The sequence below is a fragment of the Pithys albifrons genome, chromosome 18 (assembly GCF_047495875.1).
Source record: "Pithys albifrons albifrons isolate INPA30051 chromosome 18, PitAlb_v1, whole genome shotgun sequence".
Classification (NCBI taxonomy): domain Eukaryota; kingdom Metazoa; phylum Chordata; class Aves; order Passeriformes; family Thamnophilidae; genus Pithys; species Pithys albifrons.
The window spans coordinates 9,433,786-9,455,835 of NC_092475.1; the positions used below are offsets into that span (position 1 = coordinate 9,433,786).

The 22,050-nt window shown below is 51.3% G+C and overlaps 2 protein-coding genes across 2 annotated transcripts; both read left to right on the plus strand.

The window, feature by feature from the left end:
* The first annotated feature begins 1,674 nt into the window (after positions 1-1,674).
* On the plus strand, positions 1,675-8,293 carry CCN5 (cellular communication network factor 5). The gene is made up of 5 exons (XM_071572755.1): positions 1,675-1,763; positions 4,095-4,311; positions 4,937-5,188; positions 5,389-5,582; positions 5,875-8,293. The coding sequence occupies exons 1-5, from the start codon at positions 1,704-1,706 to the stop codon at positions 5,896-5,898; spliced, it is 747 nt and encodes a 248-aa protein (XP_071428856.1). The 5' UTR covers positions 1,675-1,703; the 3' UTR covers positions 5,899-8,293.
* Positions 8,294-10,946: 2,653 nt separating this feature from the next.
* On the plus strand, positions 10,947-13,500 carry LOC139680338 (P2Y purinoceptor 1-like). The gene has a single exon (XM_071572869.1). The coding sequence runs from the start codon at positions 11,150-11,152 to the stop codon at positions 12,194-12,196; it is 1,047 nt and encodes a 348-aa protein (XP_071428970.1). The 5' UTR covers positions 10,947-11,149; the 3' UTR covers positions 12,197-13,500.
* Positions 13,501-22,050: the final 8,550 nt, after the last annotated feature.

Here is a 22,050-nt window from a genome sequence, read left to right on the forward strand (position 1 = left end):
TCCCGGGTCTGGGGTAGAAGCAGTGACCTCAAGGTAAAAGACTGCCTGGCCTGTCCCTGGCCCCTCAGGGTGGCCAGTCCTCCCAGCCTGGTTCTGCTGTCCAGTTAAGGTGTGAGAATCAGAGGGAATAAAAATGGCCAGATGAGGATGGAAATAGCCATCACCATCTCTCTAGGCTCTTGTTGTTTGAAACTGGAGCCAGATTCATTCTGGGTAGGAAACAACCTTTCCATCCTGCCAAAAGCAGAGATATTTCAAAATTTCCCAAAGCCATGGTGTTTCCAGAAATCTCATGAAAAAACATCCATCAGCCACCTTAAAGTGTCCAGCAGCTGAAGGAAACCTGAGGCATCTCCTTTTCAGCTCAGGGCTCTTGGCTTTTCCAAACTGGATGTCTCTCCAGATTTCCACCAGTCCTGTCCATTCTCCATGGACAGCCCTGCTCCTCTGCAGTGGAGATTTGAGACAGGAGTGCCCAAAAGCAAAGGAAGTGTCCTCCCCACTAAGGTATGGAGCTGGGCTCACCCTAGACCCATGATTTCACTGTTGATATGAGGTGAAACAGACCCACCCAGGAGCCAGGACAGCCTCAGTGCTCCCTGCCAGAGATCCCAGACATCCAGAGGCCAGTCTGATTTCAGACAGCTCTAGGGAGAGTGTTCAACATACAATGTAGAATAAAGAATGGGAGTCTTGAGCAAAGGAAAGGGGTGGAACAAGAATATGATCTGTATCCATCCCAGATGGATGCAATTTCAGCTGAGCAGGGTGTGCAAATGAGAGCTCTGCCATGTTATTCATGATGGCACATTAAACGGCAAACACATGAAAAAACTCAGCTCTCTAAAATGTAAATTCACTGGGGCAGTTCCTTCATTTCTATAGAAACAGCAAAGCTTGCCAGTGGCTAACTCAAAGGAAATGTATTCAGATCCCAATATCAACTATTTTCTTTCACAACTGACCACAAAAAAAAAAATTACAGTTCCCCCCAAAACCTGACAATAATACCATGGAAACTTGGAGCAAAGCATATAGACTTAATTGCTAGCTCTGAAATCACATGTATGCTACAAAACACATATGAGGTATGTGCTCCAGAGGGGAAGAGTTATAATGGAGTATTTATAAAATGAACTGCTAAAGTGCTGTTCTTGTGCAGCTTTGCAAATCAAAACTGAAGTAAGGGCTGTATTCCTGTGCCAGGTGGGTGCCCTGTTCCTGTTTGGCCATGGCATTGTCTGAGGGCAGCAGCAGGGACAATCTCTTCAAATCCCAGGAGGAAGACACTGGGCATACTTTGATCAGTACAGGGCAAGGCATGAATCTTCCCTCCCAGTCATGGCTAGCAGCAAGGAGCTGGATCACCCCACCAGCCTGGTTCCCCAGCCGGTCTCCCCTGCTCCCCAGGGACAGCACAGCATCCTTTCCCTTTGCCCACTGTCTCCTTGGACAGCACATTCTCACCTTGAGGAGAGTGGAAATGGCAGCTGGAATGTGGGCTGGAAAAAAAAAGAATGAAAAAAAAAATTTGAGGCTTGTCCAAACTTATTCATGTTTATATTGGAGCCTGTGAGTGACATCAGAGCAGGGAGAGTATAAACACCAGCAGGACCTACTCTGGGCTTTAAAACCTGCGAACACGCCGCTGCCTCCAAAGTGCCTGGGGGGTGATGTGCTGAAGTGGCAGAGGGGAGAGCAGCATGAGGCTCCAGCTGGAGAAGCAGCTCCTCTTCCTCTCCCTCCTCTGCATCCTCTCCAAGGTAAGGGAGATTGGGTCACTGGGACAGCTTTAGCCTTACTCGTGGAGCACCCGGTTCTTGCACAGTGAGATGCAGGGAGGACTGGGGTGTCACCACGAGCCTCTTGGCTAAGACCGGCCAGCAGCCAGGCTGTGTCGGTGCAGTCCCACGGGGGCAGAGCTATGCTTGGGAGAGATATTTGAGATTAAACAGCAGGGTCTGAACATTCATGGGCCAAAAGCTCTGCTGTGGGAGTCCCTGGAGCATGCAGGAATGACAGCAATGTGCTGTTTGCTCACTGTCCCTGGGCTCTCTGGGCTGTGTTATGTACAGTCCCTGTGAGCCAGCGAGCAGCAGCTCGGCAGTAGTGGCTCCTGCAGCCTCCTCCATCCCCACCCAGCCTCCCGAGGCAGGGGCCAAGAAGCCCTGGCATTACTCAGCTCTCCCTGCTTCTCAGGATGCTCATGCCAAGCCAATGCCTTTGACAGGATTTGGGTTGTTGTTTTTTTTCTCTTGGACTCTCTGTGAAAATATTTGCCTGTGCAGAGAACAGGAATGTTGAAAAATTTGGGGCATCTCTGCTCCAAGTTAATTAGAACTGCTGCTTGAATCCCCAGACAGACCTTCTGGGAGCAGGGATGTTGTTCCAACGTCGTGCCTATTTGACTCCTTTCCCAGAAAGCTCAGATCTCTGATAGGAGCCACATTGTCACCTAAAGACAAGTAAATTACAAGGAGCAGAGGGAAATGGATTAATGGCTTGGCTAATCTTTCTAAAACATTGATTTGTAATAGCAACCTCCTGAAAAATGAATAATACCCTTGGCTCCCTTGGTAAGCTGTGACAGGGAAAAGATTCTTGCCCCAGGTGCTTGCAAGTATCGCCAAAGCCCCTCATGCTGCCAGCGCAATCCTGGCCACCACAGACAGTCCCTTGATTTCTGCCAGAAGTTTCTCTCTGGTTTCTGCCACATTAATAATGCTGCTCGTTGATAGAACTAGAATAAGACCCAGATCACCCTGCCCATTTGGATATATTTTATCTCCAATTACTGGCACTGACACTTCTACAGCCCCATAAAAAAGATCTGAACTGCTGCAAATGGGGAATAGATAGCACACCTTTGCTGTCTGACTGGTCATGTCAGACCTGATGCCACTGGGAGAAACTGGAAGAGAAAGGAAAATGGTATCTAAACTCCACACAGTCTGGCTGAACCCATTGCTCCCTTGGCAGGCTCAGCAGACACACCTGGACCAGAGCAGGGATGAATGGTTTGGTTGCGTGTTTGCTGCACTGCACGTGCTGGCTGTGCATCCAGCAGCATGTGGATGGTGCTGAGCAGGAGGGCTGCCAAGGGGCCTTGGAGCTGCCAGGGGGCTCATATGCACTGTCGGGCCAGTCCTGGCAAAGACTTCACTTCCAAACTGCAGAGCCAGCTCACTTGGCTTCTGATTTACATGCAACAGCCCTGTCAGATATGACATGACAGGAGCACAAGTGCTGCCTGTACAAGCTGTTTGCGCCAGGGTGGTTGTGCAAGCAGGATGAGCCGATGGTATAAACACCTGCCTGCCCAGGTGAACTCCTGTGGGCACATCCCTTGCAGACAATTGGCTGAGCAGGCAAAGGACTGCAGTGCACAGGCTTGCCAAAGTGATTACTCAGTCTAGCCAGGAGGGAAAATATAGCTCCTAGTTCACAAAAACGTGCCTGTCTCCAGGCTTCTTGCCCAGTGGGCCAGGCCAGGTGAGGATGCTGCAGCCAGGGACAGGCAGAGGATGCAGCTGGACCAGCAAGGAACACAGTGAGGTCTGCCTGGCTTCAGATCCCCACTGCCAATGCAATGTCCTGCTTCTTGGCATGAATGAAAGCTGTTAAGACTGTTTGGAGAGAGGTGCTGAGGCTTCATCAGGCTAGGTGAATTCAGTCCTTGCAAAGCTCCATCTCCAGCTGGACACAACCCACTGCCATAGGGGCAGGCATGGGGGTGGGCTGCTTTTCCTCCTCCCACTGGGCTTCCTGGGGCTGCTGGCCTCATTAAATAACCACTACTGCATGGGATGTTCACGTCGTGGCTCCATCCTCCTCCTATGTATTCAGAGCAGTGCTACATTTAAGACCCAGTCCTGAAGAGTGCTGGGCATCCTTGATTCTCCCAGGTTGTCCATAGGTGCCCTTCAAAGGGAACAGTAGCTTTCCAGGCTGCTTTACTGCATTCCCATGGATTTGCAGAGCCTTCCTACACCAAAAATATGCCCTTGTGATTGAGAGGTTACCTGGATGTTCAGGGCTTTCACTGTTAGCCAAAACCAACCTGTATGGAATCAGTGATGTCTTTGCCTCTGCAGGTGTGTGCTCAGCTGTGCCGAAGACCATGCTACTGCCCCTGGGTGCCACCCCACTGCCCCCGTGGGTCCCCCCTGGTCCTGGATGGCTGTGGTTGCTGCAAGATCTGTGCCCGGCGCCTGGGAGAGCCCTGTGACTTCCTCCACGTCTGTGACCAGAGTCAGGGCCTCATCTGTGACTACAGCACAGCATCTGCAGGGACAGGAGCCACCTGCAACTGTGAGCACAGGGACCCCCATTCCCCTGGGGGTGCCCTCACAGTCCACTTCCAGTCAGAGCCTCAGCTGGCTACAGGCAATCCACAGCACTGTCAGGGAAGTATTAAGACTAGGAAAGCTGCTTTTCTGGGGAAGATACACACACACAGCTTGGCCATCGGGATGTGCTGCAGCTGCTGTCAGCTCTCATGCTGTTTTCTGACAGAGGATTCAGGGCGGTTTGAGTGAGGATGGACATGGGTGTTCTAGGGATGCTGCTGTCACCCAGTCAGGGCTGGAGCCTGGGGGTCCTGCAGAGAAATCTCAGAGAAACATGTTAGCCTGGAAACCCTGAAGGCAGGGTCAGAGCCAAAGTACAGGGCGTTTCTCACCAGCTAGTGAGCTGTTCCATTGGAAAAACAGAGAGATGAGGAGGGAAGGTAGGGAAGGGGAGGAGGTTGTGTGATGAACATGCTGCTGCACACCCATGCTGCCTCACATACCTCTCAGTCCCTTGTGTGCCCTCCCTCCCCCCCCCCACTTTAGTCCCTTTGTGCCAGTCCCATAGTAGTTACCCCGTCAGTCCCCACTGCCATCCTCATCTCTATCACTCTGTCCCTAATGGGCTCCCCCTCTGCCACTTGCAGTTGAAGATGACGAGGAGGGCTGTGAGGTGAACGGCCGGGTCTATCGAGATGGAGAAGTTTTCCAGCCCAGCTGCAAACTCCAGTGCCGTTGCCTGGACGGGGGTTTCACCTGCATACCACTCTGCCAGGAGGATGTGCGGCTGCCCACCCCAGACTGCCCCTACCCACGGCGCATGGAGATCCCAGGGAAGTGCTGCCCTGAGTGGATCTGTGAAGCCCAGGACCAGCACCTCCTGCGGGATGTCAGGGCAGGTAAGATGCAAGACACCTGCAGGGAGGGGATGCCCACACACGTCTCTAGGGATGGCCCCTTCACCCCAGGCTGTGAAACATCAGCAGGAGACATCTCTCTCACAGTTCTCTGCTATGCAGGGCTTTGCCCGCAGCACCGCAGGGCATGTGCACAGCATTCGGCTCAACCAGCCTTTCCCTCCTCCTCTCTTTTCTTTCAGCACCCAGGGCAGTGTCCCCAGTACTGCCATACCCCTGCCAGGAGTGGGGCACGGAGTGGAGCGCCTGCTCAGCCACCTGCGGGGTGGGCTTTGCTACCCGCGTCTCCAACCAGAACCGCTACTGCCGACTGGAGACCCAGAGGCGGCTCTGCATGGTCAGACCCTGCCCCGCCCTGCCGGCAGCATTCCCGGCGGTAAGTGAGGGCTGGGTGGAACTGGTGGTGCCTCTGCGCAGCAGGGTGGACAGACAAAGGGAAGTCCCAGTCATCACGAACCACGAGACCCCCACTTAACTGCAGGCACCCCATCACCCCTCCTCAGCCTTGAGCTGACAGTGTCTCAGAGACACATAAACCATCTCCTGAAACTTTGCTTGGAAAGCAGCTGATGGCAGGTGCAGACCTGAATTGTGGTATCTCTGGATGTCTGAATTCAGGAGCACTCTGGAACGCACAGGTGAGCTCATTCTCCACTCTGCCTTTCCAGAGGGGAAGAGGAGGTCGTTTGTAGCTGTGCCTATGCTGGTTTCATCCTGGAGTCAACGCCTCATCCCAGCTAAGAGTCTGGCACAAACCTATGGCATTGTGGTTTTGGTGAAGGTGGAAGATGTTTCCATTGGGAAACTAAAGAAGAACAGATGGACTTTGGCTGCAAAGGAGGCTGGAAAGAGAGAACAAGATCCCCATGTCACCCAGCACCTGCCTTCTCCATGCACCCTGCTGTCCCAGGCAGTTACTGGGCAGCATTCCTGAGTTTCTTAGGCTGAATGAAATGGGAAATGGGGAAACCCTGCCCCAAGCATGAACCCACCCAAGAAGCCAGGAATTCGTCCTTTCCTGGATCATTGATGCTGCTCCTCCATCACATCATGCAGCTCTGCTCTGCAGGGACTGCAAGAGAGACCACATCCAGCACCTGGAAGCCCAAATCCCTGGAGGGAACTCTCATGCCCTGCCCCCCTGGGGAGGGAGCAGGCGCATCAGGCTGCACCCCACAGGGTCACTGCCGTACCAGGCTGAGCTGCTCCACCATGCAGGAGCTCACTCATCCCACAGTACCCACCCTGTGACCCAGCAGTCTCATTCCTGGGCATGGGCAGGGTCCTCCTGATGACAGCTTTAATTCACCTTCCCTTCATCCCTCCAGAACAAACACGAGCCTTCCCGCTCCTCCTGGCCTCCTCCTCTCCAAAGCACTGGTGGTTTGGCAGTGCTTCGGTGAGTGAGGAGCTCAGACGCCGGAGACACCGTTCCGCAGCACCAGACATACCGCTTGCCATCCAAGCACATTCCCTGTGAGCCAAGGCCAAAGGAAAAGCAGGAAAAAAGGAAAACAAATCGCAGAGATGAGTCGAAGCTGCCTCCTGACGGGCTGGAAGTGCTCCAGCTGTGAAGGAGTCGGCGCGGGAGAGCTGCTCAGCAGTTCTGACTGTACTTTCTCTCAGCAATAACCCTTCTGGGTGATGGAAAATGAAACCCAAATGCCCTCTAACGGCCTTGTACAAGTGTGCAGAGGGAACGTTCCACCACAGGAGAGAGGGCAGCTGCAAGGAGCAGCGATTTAGGTGACATGTCCAGGTGAGATACGGACTTTTTAGATCTGTATTTCTGGAACTAAAAATAAAGGTGTTCTCATCCAGGTGTGGAGCTTGTCTGTGAAGACTGTGAGCCCAGCCCTGCTGCTCATAGCCAGCTTGGTGGCCACAGAAAAGTTCTGCACAGGATGGGGCAGCCTGGAACCATTTCAATTCAGGCTGCTTAAAGTAAGAAAAGAAAAAAGAAAAAAATTATGAATCAAAGCACTGAACACGTTATCACAGTATAACATATCCTGGACTAAATCATAACCCTTTGCTTTTACCCTGCTGTAAGCTCCATCAGCTCTGCCAATGGGACCAGCCCTGGCCATAGTGGTGACCAGGTCTCCATGCAGTACTGGGATGTGCAGGAGAGCAGGGCATGGCACTGGCTGGACTGCTGCTGGGTCTGCAGCCCCAGGCACAGATCAGGCCATGCATCTTCTCTGCCTTCCAAAAATCAATGCCCAAAATCCCCTGTGACTCATCCCTCCTCCTGCCAGGCCCACACCTCCTCTGCTCTCTGTGCACTGGGATTTCCCCAGCATGATGCCACCATGTCACCAGCTGACTGTTCTCCCAGCTCAGAGCAAATGATACCAGGGCAGATTTGGAGGTGCAGGGGCAAAAGGCTGAATGGCAGAAGAAGCTCTCCTCTCCAGCCCAGGGAAAATCTTCCTCACAGCAGCAGGAAAGGCAGCAAGGCCAAGGCAGCTGCTCACTCACTCCCCTGGACTCTGTAAGGCTGAAAATAAAACTGAAGTCAAGGATGCCTTTCAATCTCTTCTTGGGGTGGATGTGGAGGGGTGGAAAAGAAACAAACTTCACTGCTCCTGCAGCAAAACATTGCCTACAAAGAGAATTATTTACTGTGATCCCCTGGTGCTTTGCCTGAATATAAATCGTTAATTGTTTGATATGGGGGATATGGTGAAGCTCTGGCAGGGAGCAAATTACAGAACAAACACCTTTGGTTGACTTCTTTAGTTCTGTGACAGCTGTACCAAAAAAAGTGGTGACACAAAGCTCATGTAGACTTTAAAGCCACCATGTTCCGTGATTGACATGGGTAAAACATGTTGTGTGTACTGAAAATCCTGTTGTTTGAGCATGTTAGGACTTGGCCATCAAGGCCAGGTGAGCTGTGGTAGGGAGTGTTGCCAGGACTGTCATTCCCCTCCAGATCCTGCCCAGCCACCTCTGGGTGATGGTAAAAATCAAAAGGTCATTTTTAAGAAGCAACCTATAATTCTCATCTCAAGCAAATGACTGAATGCACCTCTGCTATAATTTTCTTCCTCTTTTTTTCCCCTGCAGAATGTCACTTCTCCCTGATTCACTAAGCAGAAAACATCTAAATTATGAATTAATGATTCCAAATAAATCAGAGTTATTTTTCCCTAAGAATACAGGGAAAGCAACTCTTGCAATTTGATTGCCAGTCTCACAATATTTGTCATTCCTTCTAAAGCCCTGCTACCCTGGAAACATGGCTATTTGAGGCTCACATTTATTACAGTCTCTGACGCAGGGTCCTGTTTTTGCCTGCTCATATGGGGCAGTAGATAAATACTCTGCCATTCACAGGTGATTTTGGTAACCTGTAAAGATAAAAATCTCGAAATCAGAAGAAAATTCACACTTATCCTTAAGGCATAAGGCCACATCTGCACACAGACAGCATGGATTTGCCAGCCACACTCCTGAGCCTGCAGTGAGCAGCAGATCACAGCTCATTTCCGTGCAAGCACATGCAGCAGCTGAAGGGAAACTGTGGTACCACATGGGAAAACAGTGTGCATTAGAATTTCTTTTCCCATTCTCATAACTGATGATTTTTAAATGCATGGAGATGGCTGAAAAAGGGCTGAATGAGCCCCTCATTAAAGAAAAACATTTTCAGAAACTGAGCACAAGAGTGCAGTGCTCAATTAAAAAAAAAATAATACACTAAATCAGTGCCCCTTTTTTTTCCTGGAAGTCCATCACTCAGGCTATGTTTACAGGAGCTGTCTTGGTCCTGTGTTTTCACCCTGCCAGCAGCAATATCGGATATGGGATGCGTGGGCAGAGCTGGCAGTAGCACCTTTATTGCAAATGAAACCATGGGCCAAGTGAACACCTAACCACACAGGAGACAGGCATGAGAGAGGAGCCCTGTCACTGTGCACATGCCTCCAGCAGGAGAGAACAGGAGATGTGGAGGGCACGGGGTGACAGCCAGGCATGGGCAGTGCTCCCCATGCCCTGCCCTGCTCCTCTCTTCCCGTGGCAGGAGGCACCCAGCTTCAAGCCTTCATTGTGGGGTGAGGGAAAGTTTTGCCTTCACTGCTGAGAGCAGGTCACGACCCTTTCTCAGCTGCTGTCTCTGCCACAGTTTCCCCAATGGTTGATGCTCTGGAACAAAGGGAACCACTCTTAGTCTGTTCCTCTTCTCTCTTCTCACTGCCCTTCCACACCTCCATAAAGCTCCTCTGCAAGTTCCACCTCACGCCCAGGCTGCAGGAGCAGCTGAAGTGCGCTGAGGTGAAGGGGCAGGAGCTGGGCAGGATGGAGAACCACTTCCCTGAGGGCTGCACCCCCATGGACTCTCTTCTCTGCTGCTGCCACTCCAGGAGCACAGACCCACCAGAGGCTTTGAAAACCTTAGAAATGCCATAACTTCACCCCATGGAAACAGCTTCTACAATTCACTACTCTATCACGCCTGTAGCGCTGAGATTTTATTACAAAGGCAGGAAATAACAGACAGCATTTCCCATCACTTGTCTGCTCCAGCAAGTACTATTTGAAGTCAACAAACACACTGATACTCCCAAAAAGCAGCTACCACCACCCCATCTGTGTCTTGGGCTTCCCCAGCCTGTCCCTGAACTGCCGAGCTCAAGTGTGGTCCAGTGGAGATGTTCAGCTGCTCCCAAGGAGGGACAGGCAGTGATACTCGGCAGGACTCACCCCTCCTCCTCCCCACTGGCAGCTGAGATATCTGCCTCCTCCCAGCCCCCCACTTTGATTCACTTCCTGGAAAGCAGGTGGCCTTCACCCTTCCTGAGCCCAGCCCTTTACCTGAAGTTGTTTTCTCAAGGCTGTTTTCATACAGCTTGCCAGGGTAAACCTTCTCCCTGCTGACTGCTGCCCTGTAGACTCTCATGCCTGGAGATAAAAGTTATTTCTGGCCCTGTTTATGCGGCAGCAGCTGCTCAGCAATGCAGTCAAGGCTGCCTTTACTTGCGGTCTGCTTTGGGGTCGCTGGTTTTAGCTCTTGCCCCAACTTCACAGTGTCTGGGTGCCTTCTATGTGACCTCCCCTTTGACAGGGAAGGCAGGAGAGGAAGGTCACAGTCCATCTTATGTGTCCTCCCCCATAGGTCTAAACCACTTGAAGCATGGCAGGGTTTTTGTGTTTGGGGAGGGAATATAAAAATAGGCAGCAGGACCAGCTGTAGAGAACAGGCAGCTCTTCAGGAGGGAGTGGGGCTCACTGCTGCCTATGCTGAGGGCAGGCAGCCTGCCACACCTTTGTCTGCTGGCACTGCCAGTATCACCAGCTCTGCCAGAGTGGGAATGGCAGCATAAGTCCCATAGAATGCTGCCAGTGTCTGCCTTAACTCTGCTGTCTCTCTTACTGTGTGTTGGAGCCAGGAGAAAGGCTGTCAGGAGTGAAGTGAGGGCAGATCATGGGGTGCAGGCTTCCAGCCTCCTGGTCTGGAAAACTGGGAGGTTTCTCCTCACCCCAAGTGAGACAGAACAGGAATAGGCTGAAAGCCTTGGCTGCCCTCATCAGACATCTCCCACCCCCTCTGCAGCACAGCCCCTCTCCCACCTCCCTGCTCCCTGTCTCCTGCTTTTTTCAGGGACACACAGCACCCAAAATAGCCAGGGGGCTCAAAATATCTGAAGAGGGCTGGTGGGAGGCGCTAAAGGAGTGACGGAAGCGACCAGCCACCCAGGGCCTCTGCTGAGGCAGCCCTCACCACATCCTCCCCAAGCTCTGAGGGAAAACCCAGCACCCTGAAGTCCCAGTCTGGGTTCAGCAGGAGCAGGGAGGTGAGGGCAGCCACAGACTGTGCCAGAGGAAAAGGTGCTGCCAGGGCACGGCACTTCCAGTGCCACCCCTGCTGTGGGCACCGGCTCCTCTGAGCACTTTGACTGCCTGCCACCCTGGGCAGGGCTGCTACAGCACCTCATGGCTGCTGCCACGTGGCCCGGCAATGGCAGCAGGGCTCTGTGCCCTGTGGACGCCGCCTTCGCCCATCGCTTTCTGCCTGCGGTGTACCTGACAGTGATCCCACTGGGGCTGGTGGGGAATGGGCTGGGGCTGTGGCACTTGTGCACAGGGCCCCGGCAGGGCACCCACCAGCCCCTCAGGCTGCTGGTGGGCAACCTGGGGCTGGCTGACCTGCTGTACGTCAGCACGCTGCCCTTCCTCGTCAGCTACTACTGGCAAAGCAGACTGTGGCTCTTCGGGCAGGGATGGTGCCAGGTCACCCGCAGCCTCTTCCACCTCAACCTCTATGCCAGCATCGGCTTCCTCACCTGCATCAGCATCCACCGCTACCTGGGCATCGTGCACCCGCTGAAGGCACGGGGCAGGTGCCAGGGTGCAACCTCTTCGGTGTGGCTCAGCATGCTGGTCTGGGCATGGGTCATTGCACAGGTAGCTCCTGATCTTGCCTTCAGCAAGACGGATGACATGGGGAGGAAGTGCCATGACACGACGGGGCACAAGGACCTGGGCGCTTACTTGCCATACACCTGGGCTGTCAGTGTGACTGGCTTCATCATCCCATTCCTCATCATCATCGGGTGCTACTGCCATGTGGTATTTGTGCTCTGCAGGAACAATACCATGGACCTCGAGCTCAGGACAAGAAGTATCAGACTGGTGATTCTCGTGATGGTTCTCTTCTCCATCTGCTTCCTCCCCTACCACATCTTCAGAAACCTCAATTTGTTGTTTCGTCTCTGGCAGCAGCAAGGGTACTGCACACAGGTTTTGAAGAACACCTACGTTTCCTACCAGGTAACTCGAGGCCTGGCCAGCCTCAACAGTGCCCTCAACCCTCTAATCTATGTGATTGCCAGCAAAGACTGTATGTCACGAATAACAACTATCCGACAACGAGCCAGAGAGTGTCTGAAACCCACCTTCAGCAGCAAAACCTCTTGCCAGGCAGATGAGAAAAAGGGGAGCACCATTCTTTGTAAGGAGGAAGCTTCTGATGATCTCTGAGGTACCAAATACCATTCCCCCCCATCAAAGGATGCACTTCAGCTTATGCTTGGCCCCTTTCTGGGAGCAACCCACCCACACTGACACCTTTTTTGCCAAGATGGTGACTGCAGCATCATAGCCTCCTATTTCACACAAGGGATAGACAGGACTGTTAGCACTGGAGAGCAAACTGGGACCAGGTTTTATGCAAAGCTACTCCATCTGACCATTTTGCCTACAGTACATCTGGAGATGGAAAGAGATGAACATCACGTTTGCTCCAACCCTGAAGTATTTCTCTCCAGCCTCCAAGGCAGCAGTCTGAGCTGGTTAACGTTCTCCTCCTTCATGGACACTCATCAAGCCTCTCAATGATTGAGGGATGGGCCTGGGGAGGGAATGAAACAGGATTCCCTCCTTCACCTAAGGACAGGACACTACCTGCATTGCAGGACAGCTGAGAGGGTGAATTTTTGCAGGGGGGAGGTGCTTTGGAAATGGAAATATTAATTAAAAGATCAGGTTTTAAATAAATGACTAAGCTGTGCCAGTTCCTGGGTTAGTTGTTTCTGGGTGACTGAGCTGTTTCAGGATCTGTGGGATCCTCTACTGCCCACCTCCTTGGCAGAAGTAAAAAGGTTTTTAGCGTTACTCACTGTCTTTTGGAAGAGCATATAGCAGACACCAGCGAATGGACATTTTAATGTTTTTGGAGGCTGTTGGTTGAGGTGTTTTTTGGAAGGTGAATAACTGCGATAGCCTGAACTGCTGCTTTCAGCAGGCAAATCCCAAGAGAGTTTGCAAATCTTCAGGTGGATGCTTGCATCTTGCAGCCAGCCTTGCCAGGGCATTAGATGTGTCTTGTGAAAATTAGACATGCAAAAAAAAAAGAGAAGCAGTGCTGGTTTGAAGGCTTTTGAAGGCAGGATTCGATGGTGAGGGAAGTCTGTTTGTCATCAGTGGATGTTGGGGGGGTCTCTGAATCCGGATAAGCAGATGCTCCCAAGCTCTGTTTTGTTTTTAACTCTTGGAGTTACCCACCATGAACGGCTCAAATGTTTCAGTTCCGTAAGGGAAACAATGATTTACAACAACAGCTCTCACAGCTTGGCTGAAGGAAGTGGATTGTGAGTAAAAATCAGCCCATGCTGTGAAAGTGCTGAACCACAGAGGTTGGCCCCTTCCTGGGAGTAGCGCCCACAATGACACCTGTTTTGCTCTTTGCCTGATGTTTGTCTCTGTCAGCTCCTCGTGGGAACCCACCTTTGCTGCGGTGCAGAGTGCAGGTGGATTTCAGTGCAGTTAATATGTCTAAAGTGCAAATAAACACCTTTTGCTTTCAGTCTTGAGTCGTCTGGCTTCTTTTAAACCTTTATGGGAATTAGGGAACCAGCTGGCCTGCGGGCTGGAGCAGGAACCAACCTGTTCAGGAAGTGATGATGAGCTTCCCAGTGCTCTGCAGTCAGGGAGCTGCTGGGAGACTGCAGACAGCCTGTAGAGAGGGACCTGGGACAGGCGTGCACTGAGGCAGGTCCCTGGAGTCTGCTCAGCACTAGTCAGGGGTCCAGCAGAACCTTGAAACATCCAGCTCTCATCTCATCCAGAGGAAACCCAAAGACAAAGCTTAAATTCACAAATAATTCTTCTTTCTCTGTTGTAGGGAAGATTTGGGACATTAGGATCAGATCTGGTCCCTGCTCCTTGCACACACTCTCCAGGTCTGGGCTTCTCCAGAGCTCTGAACTCTTCCTTTTCTGAAAAAAATACCCATGCCTCTGAAAGCTGTCCAGCTCTTCTGTCTTCACACATGGATCCTATCCAAGATGCTACAGCTCCCCACAGAACCAGCTTTGGCTCCCACAACCCATGGGAGCTGCATCACCCTGTCACTGCACCCACTTTTGGCATGATTGATTGAAATAAAGCATCACCACACCCTGGGGAGGGAGCACTACGTAGGAAGTGCCAGCAAACTCTGCTCTTGCCCTCTGCATCTCTGTGCCCAGATTCATCTTCTCCAGTGCCCCTTCACATCATGGTTAATGATGATTTAAAGATCTGTATCCTCAGAAGCATCTCTGAGTCCCAGGGATGGTACATTCTTAAATCTCCTCATTTTTTTGTGTCCTGCATCTGTCAAATCAGCAAAAGCAAGTAAGGATCTGCATGTTAGTTTGATGTCTCAGATACTGAGGGTGGGATTTCTTTCTCTCTCTCTCTTTTTTTTTTTTTTTTTTTTTTTTTTTATTTAAATCTCCTGCTTTGCAGTCTCCCTGATTCTCAGGCAATACTATTTCCCTGTGTGAAGTGTGGTGAAGCTCCTTCCTTTTATTAGCTGTGTATGTAATTAAGGATCAATCACTGACACGTGAGCTTCTTCACAGCTGGTGATGGGACAACAAAACAGCCCTCAGTCGTTAAGCCCTCCTTCCTCCAGCCTTCCTTCCCCCAGACTTCCTCCAGTCCTCATTCCTGCCTTCCCTGCTAGGGAGGAAGGAGCCTCCCAAAGAGCAGAGGACCTGCTCGAAATGTGTGGGCACTGTTGATCACTCAAAACTTCTCCAGGGCTCTTTATCCCCCGGGACAAGAGGGGTGGAGTTGTCCCTGGAGCAGCCAGCATGGGCAACTCCCAGTGTGTCCTGGTCCCTACTTGTGGCACGGGAAGGGGAGGACACAGCACACGTTTAGAAGTGGGTAAAGGGAGGCAGAAGATGAGGAGTTGTCATAATCCCCCTTCTTCCAGCAGCTCTGCCAGCCATTGGCAGGGCCACACACAAGTATTTGCTGCTACCAGGAGGGGAGCAGTGCCACTGGAGTTGCTGTCCCATGGTTACATCCTGAACCATTGCCTCTTTTGGGCTCCTGGTTTAGGATGAGCTGAATGTTCTTCCGTCCGTCCCTTGGCTATCTGTTGCCAAACTTTGAAGGTGCCTAAAATCAGGTGAGAGGAATTCCACCTGCACTCTCTGCTTTTCCCACAGCCTCTCTGTCACAACATCGTGGAGCAATGATCTTATCTGCAAAATGAAGCTGAAAGCAGATTTTTAACTCCTTTACGCATATTAGACCCAACCAATAAATCAAACATGGTGCGAATTCTCCTGCTGACATTAATGGGATCAGGATGAAGCCTGGAAATTTGGCAGCATTTCTTGCTTCATTAAATAAACCCCTCTTGGTTGAGAATTTGTTGCAAACACAGTCAAGATTTGTTATGTTACAGAGAACTTTTGAGCTGACAACCCAGGGAAGCCAGTCAGGCAGAAATAACAAGCACACGTATAGATGCACAGATGTACAACCACTTTCTTCCTCCAAAATGCAGAACTGTTTTTCTTGGCATGCAAAACACTCTACAAGAAGAAAATATTGCTAGCAGCAGCAGCTAAATACATAGAACTCAACTCTGATTAATTCTTTATTTCATTTTACCCAGAAATCTGGCTCTGACCATGCTACCCCACTCAAGTCAGGGGTGTTCGTATGGCCAGTGAGGCCCTGATTGCTAAATAAGTGTGGATGGCTGCCCTGTGCTGAGAACATGGGCTTATGCCTTTGTGCCAGAGATTCCCATAGTCAGGGAGAGCAGGAGCTGCTGCAGACAAGGGCTGGGGGTGCCAGGGGCTTCACTGTGGGACAGGGTCCCTGCTGGGCAAACAGCATTGCCATAACATGAGAGCCCCCAGGCCCAGGCAAGGTGTGAAGACCACGTGCAAAGCTGGTGGAGAAGCAGCATGAGCAGGAGGCTCCCACAGGATTCAGCTCCCCATTACTCCAGTCACCTGGTAGTGGGACTTTGTGGAGCATCTCTTATGGCACGGTGGGAGGCTGCAGTGTGCACACAAAAAGGGATGAGTCACTCAGGTCACTAATGAAAGGTCACAGATTCCTCAGATTCAGTGAGAGGCATTTATTTCTTCAGCAGAACAATTTCATTGCTAAGGTACCTTTGGCTGCAGCAATAACAGATCTGACAGGTTATCTTATTTACCAGGGATATTGATCAGACTGGGAAGGCGTGGTAGATGCAATTACTCCAGGTGGCCTGGAAAAAGCTGGTAAATATACCCAGGACTGGGTGCTGTTGGTGAAAATGTTAATAAAAATGAAAAATTGGGGTCTTTGTCTATGCTATGTAGAGTGTTTTGGCACCCGGGAGACCAACAGCTTGTGAAGAGCAAACCACAGAAATAGAACAACACTTAGCGTGACTGTGTGAAGCCATCAGTCTAATACTACTCCTGCAGTGCATGCAGTTATAAATAGGTGATGCCGTGCAGCGTGGGACCTGGGGAGCGTGCAGGCTGAGGAATGCACTGCCAGCGCATGGCAGCGGCTGCGCAGCTCCCAGCTGGAACACGCATTTGTATGTGCGCTACGGAGCGACTGCGGTTGCACCCCGAGGGCAGGGATTTGTCCTGGAGGACTTGCGGAGCCCAGGCTTAAAAGAGTTGTGCCATTTTTCACACCACCCCTCTAAATATCCCCCCGCAGCACGCCCTCCCTGCCCCTTGCCATCAGGGCTGATCGCTGCTCAAGGCAGGCGCACAGGAGCAGGGCAGTGAGAAACCTCTGGGAGCTGCCCTGTGCACCACGACCTCCTCAACATCCTGGGAGTCTATTGTTTGAATTTCACCCAACACCTCCGCTCTGCCATGAACAGGAGAGACACTCAGGTCCGATCTGGCTCCCTGAAGAGCACAAGGCACAGCGCACCCAGCGTGAAATTCTTATGCTTGTTTGGGGTCATGGGCAAAAAGTTTACCCTAAGGAGCTTCAAAGAGCTGCCAGGCTTCTCAGAGACACCACAGCTCCTCCTCAGAGAGGCTGCTTCCGCGATGTGCAGAGGACATCCAAGGACAGGAGGCAGATTAACTCTGTCCTGGCTGCCTTTGCTCTGATGAGGAGCTGCTGCTCAGCAGAGGTGGGGGAGAACCACACAACCACACACCACAGCTCCCAGTCTTCTCTTACCAGCCACAGCCTACCCTGCAGCACTGCTGTGTCTCCAGTCCAGGCACAGCAGTGAGAAAGTCCCATGGAAACAGGAAGGTGCTGGCATGGAGGAGAACTCAGAGGTAGGTTCACTGGTGGTGATGCCAAGAGCCAGACACTCTCGCTGAATGAAGTGTAAGTTGGTTTTGGAGACAAAAATGTCCCTTTAAAATTGTGCGGTGCTGTGATGGCCACACAGCGCCATGCTGAGAGTCCAAGGGAGATAGGGATGCAGAGCTCCCTTGGGATGCAGCTCATCTAGGAGCCTGGGGCTGTCCAAGAACCCCCACGGGTCTGCAATACCCATCATGAGATGCTGCAGCTTCCCCAGGGCAGTTTCATAACTCCTCATAACTTCCCCAGGGCAGTTTCAAAACTCCAAAATTTACTGCCAGCAGCTCTGGTTATCTCCAGTGGGAGTAAACCCAGCAGCACAGAAAGCAGGAGGAGAGTTTATTTTGCTTTCCAGTGCTGCGTGGGCGACGAGCAGAGGGTGCCTCACGGATAAACCAGCAGACTCAGCTTGGAAGTACAGGACACATGGGTTCCCAAAGGCACACCACAGTGAGCGCTGGACTTGCAGTCACATCAGCACCTCCAAATCCCAGGCTGGGGGAAACTCACAGCTTTCATCTGCCTCCATAAAGGGAACTGTTGGCTTGTGGTTCCCAGACTTGAAACACAAAAATGGCCACAGCCTGAGTCTGTGCCCAGCCCTGTGTGGAGGTGCCCTGAGAGATACCCAGATGAACATCACCTCCTGTCACTGCTCAGCACCTCAGCTCCCACCCCAAGAGACTCTCAAACACGGGATGTAAAAGTCAGCTAAATATTTCAGAATCCAGAGAAGGCTCTGATTTATTTTTCCATTTAGCTCAGGTGGTTTGCTTGCCTCCAGAAAAACCCGCTGTTAATTAGATTCCATCTAACTGATTCATGGCAGATCTGGCGTCCCAATGCCTGGAACAGCTGTGATTCCTGTGCTGCTGTTTGCTGTGCCCCAGGGACACCACACAGCCCCTGAGCATGGCTGGGAAGAAAGGACCAGGGCTGGAGCAGGGGACAAGCAGCTGAGGCAGGTGTACACTTGGGACATTTTTGCATTTGCAATTCAGAGAGGATGTGTCTCACCTCTCCAGTTAGTCCTTCCAGAGAAAAGCCTGGAGAGAAGCAACTGGAAACCCTCTGCATATAAACAAGACTAAGTAAAATCTGCAGTTTTAAGGTGGAGAAAGAAGTAAGTCTCCAACACAGTGCTTACACTACAGGAGAAAATAAATATTTTCACTTCAGTCTGTTCATTTCCCACTGGGAACCTGCTGTGCTTTCAGGCATGGGCAGCTGGGAACATTTCACAGGGCATTTACAGCTCTCTCGGCTGGGAAATCACTTGTGGTCCCAAAGCCAGAGACATTCTGGCCACTGGATTCTGGGACCAGCCATGGGGCATCACGGAGGAAGAAAAACGCATCCTGGAGGAATCAAGCCCTGCATTGAAAAACGTTTGTTCCTGGCTGGGAAGCTCAGTCAACCTCTCAGTGCTGTTTCCCTGAGCTTCAGAGGCAGAACAGGAAAGCACATCTTGAGTTTCACTAATAAATGCGTTTTCCCCCAGTTGAAATGCTGGGGCCAATTTGTTTTCTACCCCGTTATTTTTAGCAGTAAAACAAGCCATTCGCTGTAAACTGCCTGGGAAACAGAGCCCCCAGGATGGCAGATGGAGCTGCCACAGCGCCCGCGCTGCCGGGTCACCGCCTGGATGGTCAAATCCCATCCGGCCCGGGGCTCAGCTCAATGGCGGGACAGGACCCACCACCATTTCTTCTTCAGCGGTGCTGTTCCCTGCCCTTCCAGCCTGCAGCACCCTGCAGTGGCACCTGGGCAAGTGGGACCTGGTTATTGCACTGACCAAGCAGGCAGACACCTTTGTCACTCACTGGGTGCCACATGGGCTATGATGTGCCACATAACAAACCACAGCCCATTGCTCCCCCATGCATGTCCCTGCAGCAGTTCAGGGCCTTTCCACTCCCCACAGTGCAGTGCTGCCATGGCATGGCCTGTCTTGTAGGACAGGGGCAGAGCTGTCACCAGAGAACCTTCTGAAAGAGCCTCACATATTTGCAATTCATTCCCAGACCCTTTGTCCCCCCGCCCCTGACCTTCCTGGCAGTACCACAAGCTGTGATGCAGGGTAGTCATTTATAGCATCATGATGCTGCCATCTCTGGTGGGAGCAGAAACACACTCAGGATCAGGCTGTGCCCTCCCTGTGGCCAAGGGTCTCACTTGGCCATGGTGATTCTGCAGTGGCAGCGGCAGCTCAACCGCAGATTGACCTTCCCCAGAAGCACGATCCTTCTCCAGACACACTCACAAAGCCTGTCTCCTTCCTCACTGGGATCCAAGGTCTCCTGGTAGGGACCAGCCCAGCCCAGCACCGGCAGCAGCACCGCAGAGCCTCCCACCCCCAAGTCCGAAACCAAACTTGCTGCTAGCCCTGATTTAACAGGCACTCAGCAAATATTTCCACAAATGCTTAAGTATGGGCATTATTATTTTATCTTATTATTTTATAATTAAAGTCAAGAGCCTCAAACCAAATAAATGAACCGACTATAGTGTCTGAGATCAAGAACTTGCTAAAGCAGAGCAGCACCTTTCCTGTTTGGTTGTGGTCCAGGCACTTAATGGCAGGTACTTTTTACCTGGCTGATGTTCAACTGACAGCTTTCCAAGCCCATAAAAACTTATTAGGCTGAAAATAGAGTCTGTGACCATAAACTGTCAAAAGCACTGTCAGCATTTCCAGTCCAAGTGTGCTTTGTGTACAGCCACTGGCAGGTCAGGCTGCTGCAGGAGCAGAGTGGAGACACGGGGCTGTGCAGCCCTTTTCAGGACCCATTTTGGGTAGAAAAAGTAATTAGGAAAGGCTTACTAATGAGCTGTGGGGTATCGGGATGGCATGGTGAGGTGTAGCAAGGCTGGTACTGGGCAAGGTGGTTGAAGGCAGTCATAAGTGGAGCTGTATCCACCTACTTTGGGGTTTGAGACCTGCAAGCCACATGCATGGAGACCATGTGGAGGCAATCTGCATTTGCAACCAGTTTATATCCAGTGCTTCATTAATTCCCTTGCTGAGCCTCCAGATCACAATGCAGAGCAAAGTGCCTGCAGCCATCTGAGCTACAAAGAACCCGGGAAGGAGACAGTGGGAATTCTCAGAGAAGAGAGAAAGCCATGAGGTTACTGAGCCTGCAGGAACCCCAAGCATCACCAGAGGACACAGACAAGGCAGCTCTGGTGAGCAGGAGGATAATTTATAGGATGACTTATAGAGTCAAGGAGCAGAAGTAAACACTGCTACATCCAGCCTGGATCTGATCAGGGACTCTGAGTCCACAGAAGAGGCATCACCATGGCTGTTCACATGGAGAGGAGGGACCACTCCTTGTGCCCAGCTCACGGTGCTGCCTGGATGGGGTCAGCCCAGCAGTGGCTGGGGTCTGTTGTGGTTTAAGGACATCATCTGGGCAGCTGCAGCTGGTTGTTATTCATATGTTGATACCTAATACTTTTTAGAAATTACCTAATCCATAGCTTTAAAAATACTGTGTGGCATTGCCAGGCTATCTATTATCTTGGCATTAAATGACATTAAAGCCAGAATAGCTGATGCTTTTACTAAGGCAAACAAAAACATCAATTTGGTGTTTAAAAATAACCAAAAGAGACAGAGAACACCAGAATGGTCCCCAAGCCCTGAGAGAGTTGGAGCACCTTGTGGCCAAAACCCAGGAGGAGGCTGATGCCTGATGGGCCATGGGACTGACTCAGACAGACCCACACTGCTCGTCCTGGTGCCTGTTTAGTATCTTTCATCTGAGACTGTTAAGCAGCTTTGCTTATTTCAATCCATTAGAACTAGAAAAGCTTTTTAATAAACTCCCTGCCAGCCTGGAATTAGTAGATGTGGGCCAATTAGACACATTAATTAGGCACTGGTTTAAACACAGATGAGGTTTGACTTTGTTTACCAACCTTAGAGGAAGCAGCTCCTCAAAGTTCACCTCCAAAGGACTGAAAAAAGGCGAGTTTACTCCCAGTCAAAAGTCTCTCACAACAGAAACACAGTGCTTTGACTTTGGTTTTATTTTCAGAGCCCCTGCTTTCTCTCTGCCTCCCCATGCAATAACAATGAGGCATTTAATCTTTTAATGCAACTTCTCACTGAAAATCAATGATAAAGTACATTATCTTGCCTGCCCTGAACCTGCAGATCCAGCTTGACCTTCCCCAAGTGCAGCGATGTCAGGGAAAAGACAAAGGTTGAACTGGAGGGTTTTGCAGTGGGGAAGTGTGAAACTTTCCTGTGCCTCAGGAGGAACAGGACAGGATGGCCCAGCACAATAGCCATCTGACACAGTTTGGTGTCTCCCATGTTCTGTGGTCACTGCAGGCAGAAAAAAGCAGCATGTGAGTGGTGAGAGGTAGAGCAGTCTTAACCCAGCCTGAACTATGAAGTGCCCAGCCCCACCCTGAGCACAGTTCTGGTTTGTTACTGGGGGATTTCTCATTAGGAGATGGATCCTGCTTCTTTTGTTCTTGCTGAGCAGCATTTATTCCACAGGGGTCTGTGACCTGCATGAGGAAAAAGCAAAGCCCAAAAGAAGAAATCGATGACATCCCAATTTCTGTAACTCCTAGTGCAGCAGGGAAAGGCCATGCTGAGGGAAGAGCCACACCACAAGACACTGGAAGGTGAGAATTTCTTCTGGGGTCAGGAGAAGACCTTGGAGCCAGCTGAGGTCAACCCTCCACCAAGCCCCAGAGAGGACAGGGCTGGCAGAAACCATCCTGAGGAAGCACTGAGGGCT

Bases quoted from the DNA above. Each gene is read 5' to 3' on its own strand.
- CCN5 (XM_071572755.1), top strand. From the start codon at position 1,704: ATGAGGCTCCAGCTGGAGAAGCAGCTCCTCTTCCTCTCCCTCCTCTGC. The intron at 4,312-4,936 runs GTGAGCACAGGG...TGCCACTTGCAG, and splicing joins GACAGGAGCCACCTGCAACT to TTGAAGATGACGAGGAGGGC. The intron at 5,583-5,874 runs GTAAGTGAGGGC...CTGCCTTTCCAG, and splicing joins TGCCGGCAGCATTCCCGGCG to AGGGGAAGAGGAGGTCGTTT.
- LOC139680338 (XM_071572869.1), top strand. From the start codon at position 11,150: ATGGCTGCTGCCACGTGGCCCGGCAATGGCAGCAGGGCTCTGTGCCCT.